At 36.0% G+C, this 5,219-nt stretch overlaps 1 protein-coding gene across 1 annotated transcript; it reads right to left on the reverse strand.

Annotated features, from left to right (window-relative positions):
- Positions 1 to 3,022: 3,022 nt before the first annotated feature.
- Positions 3,023 to 4,002, reverse strand: LOC120416744 (SET and MYND domain-containing protein 4-like). The gene is made up of 2 exons (XM_052711498.1): positions 3,984 to 4,002; positions 3,023 to 3,921 (listed from the first exon to the last, which is right to left on the reverse strand). Exon 2 carries the CDS (start codon positions 3,918 to 3,920, stop codon positions 3,471 to 3,473), a length of 450 nt encoding a protein of 149 aa, XP_052567458.1. The 5' UTR covers position 3,921; positions 3,984 to 4,002; the 3' UTR covers positions 3,023 to 3,470.
- Positions 4,003 to 5,219: the final 1,217 nt, after the last annotated feature.

Consider the following 5,219-nt stretch of genomic DNA (forward strand, 5'->3'; position numbering starts at 1 on the left):
GAGTGGGATGGATTGATTGAATAAGAGAGAGAGAGAGAACACGAAGACTTTGTTGACAGCTGTCAGTTTGTGACCGAACTGTTGTAGGGTTTCGTGGTGCACGGAAAAAGTGCTTCTCTTGAAATTACTCATGTCAAGCTAAATTAAGTAAATGGGCCAATGTGAATTTGTAAACAGGCAATATACCTGCTCACATAATGCTCTTTAAAGCAAATCTCGAGTTTTTTTTGAAAAGGTCCTATAAAAAAAATTTTCGCTTTTTGCTTTTTGGGTGTTTTTGAATACCCCTGACTCAAGGCGGTTCTAAAAACACCCAAAAAGCAAAAATCTTGACTTTTTTTTGATAAGGTCCTATAAACAAATGTAAACATTGAGTGTATCCCTTTCACACCTTATGTCAAAGTCGATCGGAGTAAGCGGGATACACTCAATGTTTACATTTGTTTATAGGACCTTATCAAAAAAAAGTCAAGAAATTGAAAATTTTGTTTATAGGACCTTTTCAAAAAAAACTCTAGAAATGTGCACTGTAAAACAAGTCAAAAATTGTCCTACACACCAATTTTTTTCGCTGAAACTCAGTAAAGTTTCACTGAATATTCATCAACTAAAATTTCAGTAGATGATTCAGCAATTTAGATTTTCCTGAATTCTCAGTTTACACTCAACCCCCGGTGGTTGGTCACTTTTTCGTTTGAAACTTTTTTAGTTTGTACCCCGTTGGTTGGTCAAAGTCAAACTAAAAAGTGACGAACTGTCACTTTTTACACGGCGCTTACGCACACTATCAAAACAAACGTTTGGTAGTGTGTGTGAACTCCGTGTTAAAGGGGTGTCAAACTAAAAAGTTGGTGTCAAACCATCGGGGTTTGAGTGTATTGATATTTGTCATTTTGACAGATGATTGGCTGAAATTTCAGTAAAACGGTTGTTTAAACAGCTGAAATTTCAGCAAAAAAAAATTAAAGTTTGTTTTGCTTAAAATTCAGTAACATATTCTTTTGTTAGTTTGACAGATTATTTGCTAGAGATTCAGTAATCGTTGCTAGTTTTTCGGTTAATCTTGATTTGCTTTTATGCCATTTCATGTCATGGTAACTTTTTCGTTTGACACTTTTTTAGTTTGTACCCCGTTGGTTGGTCAAAGTCAAATTAAAAAGTGACGAACTGTCACTTTTTACACGGCGCTCACGCACACTATCAAAACAAACGTTTGGTAGTGCGTGTGAACTCCGTGTAAAAGGGGTGTCAAACTAAAAAGTGACCCCGTTAGTTTGACAACAGTTGGTGTCAAACCATCGGGGTTTGAGTGTATAGGCATTTGTTTTTCATATGTTTCTTACCTTTGTTGCTTAAGATAACTAGAAAATATTTCAAAATCAAACACATCACGTCTTAAATTTGATTTTAACTTGGCTGCGTTCAAACAGTAAGTCATAAGTCAAATTTCAGTTTGACAGATTTATTGCAGATTTACTGCTTACTGATTTTTCGTCAATGATTTTGTAAACAGCAACACGAGAAAAGGGCGGATAAGCATTTTGACAGTTTGAACCGTTTTGCTAATTCTCATGCTAATTTTAACTTTTTCACAAAACTCTAAGTGTTAAACAATAGCTGGCGTCTCCAGCTATCTATCAACAATGCGGGTTTTGTTAAATAGTTATGTGTTATCTCGGATTTTGCAAAATAGTTCTAGCTGTCAAAATGCTTGTGCGCCCTTTTCAAATGTTGCTCCAGATATGATATCTGGAGCAACATTTGAAAGGGGCGGTACGACATTGCTCTTACGGCCTTTCTTCCCCGCGTGTAATGAAAGGCCGTAAGAGCAATGTCGTACCGCCCCTTTCAAATGTTGCTCCAGATATATCATTGCCAAATTTCAACAAAAGTGATGATTACTAAATCGCTTTGCATTCAGTTGTTTATTCTGCTGAAATTGCAGCCTAAAATCTGGTGTGTAGCTTGTCTTTTGACAACCAAAAAAAGTACAAAAACTGCAGGCATAAAATTTGACTTTTTATCACTTTTTAACTCTAAAAATGCGTATTTTGAAATTTTCGAAATTTTTGATATTTTAAAATTTTAAACATCATGTTTAGACGTAAAAAATTACAATTTTTAATGACTTTACACATTTTTGATAAAGAGCACTATTTTCAAGTTATAAGCATATTAAGGTGAAATTTTTCGAAAAATGTTAAGTTTTTAGAATTAAAAATACTTCACTCTCTTTTCAAATCAAAGATCATGGAAGAGGATTTTTTCGGAATGTTTTATTTTTGAATAGATTTACTTGTAGTATTCACTTAAGTTTATTTCTCCAATTTAATCAATTATGAATTGGTTCAGGCTGAACAATAGCTTGTAAACAATTGGGTCCTAAAATGAAGCTTAGATTGCTGATATTATTGTTTACAGCGATAAAGCTTATTTTTCTGAGTACAATGACCCGTTGTACGACCACAAAAAGTTTAAATTGGTTTTTTAAATCAATTTTGAAAAATTAACCTCGCGGTCCTTCTTGTTATAGGAGAGCCTTTTTTTATGGGTCGTAGAATATAAAGAGCCAAATTATCATCGCTTCCATGCATAGGTTGGGAATTTGGTGCACATGAATGATTGATCATGCTTAAAATGGGATAAATGCCTTCCATCAGAACTTTTCTTTTGCAGGCCTTGTCTTCGTAGTCTTCGAACGATAATCCAAATGAATTCACAGGAAGTATCATGGCATGATGCATAATAAGTAACTCGGTGATATTACGAAGTGCGTTAGAGTTCTTGCAGTTATCGCGTATCTTTGTACGCTGCAAAAGTATTTCACTCATAATAATGGCATTTATAGCATATTGTCCCAGGTGGTTCGGGGATCGTTTGTCTCGATGAGATTCCAAATTGTACACTATTCCGTACGTTTCTTTCGGGTCGATTGAAGTCCAGTCCATATCGAGGGCGTTTGGAGTATTTTTCCATCAGATTCCATTAACAGTCGCAGTGCCTCCAAATCGAAGTTGAACGTGGTAAGGGTTTTAATTGTTAACCTTAGAGCAGGGACAAGAACGTGTTCGACCAACCTGTGAATGTCCTGCAGGATTGGACATTCGAAGCGATGATATTCTTCCATTGCTTTCTGTTGACATTCATCAGAGCAAAACATTGCAATTGTGCAGCCATAACATGACTTCAGAATGAGAAAATTGTCATCCAGGCAATAGTTGCAGTTCATATAACGCAAATTGGTATCCAGAATCTTAGAAAATGGTTTCTCAAGAGCAATCACATCACCTGCCTTAAGGTCACGATTAGTGATCAAGTAACGTCCAAATTTCTCATCTTGGACCAGCTCCAGACATTCGGCAATGTTAGGTATTCTTGGATTCGATTTGTAACTCAGTTTAGGCTCAATAGGCTGATCGGTCTTGGGTTTCTCATAATCCCCTTTGTTCATCAGTACTTTGCAAGCCTCTTCACGCTGCTCTAACTTTGGGCAATAAATTAGCCGGGTACGGATTCTCCCGGGCCAACCGGATGTTCTCCAGACAGTCAGCGTACTCCTTCAGTTCGAAGCAAATGGCCGATCGGTTTGCGTACGCCATCGCCAATGCTTCCGAGTTGTCCGCAGCCAGCGCAATACTCTCGTTGTACAGTTCAACAGCTTTTATGTACTGTCGGATTCTTGGGTGAAAGTATTCGTTTCCACGCTTTCGACAGTCGATTGCCCTGGCATTGCTTTTCGGGTCGCCTCTCAGTTTGATAAACTTCATCAATTTATGCTTATCCATCACTCCACGAATAAAGGAAATGACCTCATCGTTTGAGCGATAAGACTTGATCTTCTGCTCAACTTGTGCCAACTCGCCGGCAACTAGGAAACATGACCACATCCCGTTGGAGATTTCGGTTGCATTCAGCTCCATCCTAGAATGGAATCAGAATAGTTGGAATGTCTTACTCAAAAATAGTTATCGAACTTTACTTGCACCTGATTATCTGCAAAACAAGTTTAAACGAAGTGCACTAATCGAATGAAGAATCTGAACAGAATGAGCTCATTTGTATATGATTTTTGCTTAGCTCGACAAGGTCAACAATAATGCAATTTGATACAGACATGCCTCGGTTTTGCACGCCTCGGTTTAGCACTGCCCCGGTTTTGATTCGTTCAGCTGCCTCGTAAAAAAAATGTTGTTATTACATTCGAAATGTATGAAAAAATCTCGATCGTTTGATACTCATATTGTAAAAACTGAAATTTTGAGTATTTTTTCTGAAATACGTAGTTTTGTGAAAATTTTGAGTATTTTCAAAAAATGTAGTTAAAACTTTCGAAATGAATGAAAAAATCCCGATCGTTTGATACCCACATTGTAAAAACGGAAATTTTGAGTATTTTTTTTCGAAAATACGTAGTTTTGTGAAAATTTTTAATATTTAAAAAAAATGTTGTTATTACATTCGAAATGTATGAAAAAATCCCGATCGTTTGATACCCACATTGTAAAACGGAAATTTTGAGTATTTTCTCGAAAATACGTAGTTTTGTGAAAATTTTGAGTGTTTAAAAAACATGATTTAACATTCGTATGAAAAAAAAGATCATTTGACACCCATATTTCAATAACAATATATTTTTGGTTTCTTTAGAGAAAAAAATGCATTTTCAAAATACAGGAAAAATACGTATTTTTAAGAAAATTTTCATGAAATTATAATTTAAATGGATAGATGACTTCATCTCGATTCCAGAACACTATAATTTTTTTATGTTTGCATGAGTTTTCATACGATTATAGCCAATGTCTCCCATATAGCCAAAATCCCATAAGCTCTGTGCCTCGGTTTTGCATCCCCCATATGCGGTGCTAAACCGAGGCATGTCTGTACGTCTGTAAAGCTATTTGTTTCACCGATGTGTCGTGCAACGAAAGATCGTATCGTCAAAGCAACGCAACTTTGGAACGATCGTGAGCAGAAGAAACATCATGTACCAGCTGGGTGCATCAGGTCTATCGCTCACACATTGAATGATATGAAAAACAATTAAAAATGTAATATCAGCAACAAAACGAACTATTAATAATATATCTCAAATATTCTTGGAGTAAAATCAGCATCAAAATTTGCAACGAATGTTGCAACGAAAATTTTGAATTAATATTTTAGTCTCAACGTGATTTTTCGTGTCTGTTTCAACCTTTTGCTGCAGGGGCACCGTA

The sequence above is a fragment of the Culex pipiens genome, unplaced genomic scaffold, assembly GCF_016801865.2.
Source record: "Culex pipiens pallens isolate TS unplaced genomic scaffold, TS_CPP_V2 Cpp_Un0046, whole genome shotgun sequence".
NCBI lineage: Eukaryota > Metazoa > Arthropoda > Insecta > Diptera > Culicidae > Culex > Culex pipiens.

Bases quoted from the DNA above. Each gene is read 5' to 3' on its own strand.
- LOC120416744 (XM_052711498.1), bottom strand. From the start codon at position 3,920: ATGGAGCTGAATGCAACCGAAATCTCCAACGGGATGTGGTCATGTTTC.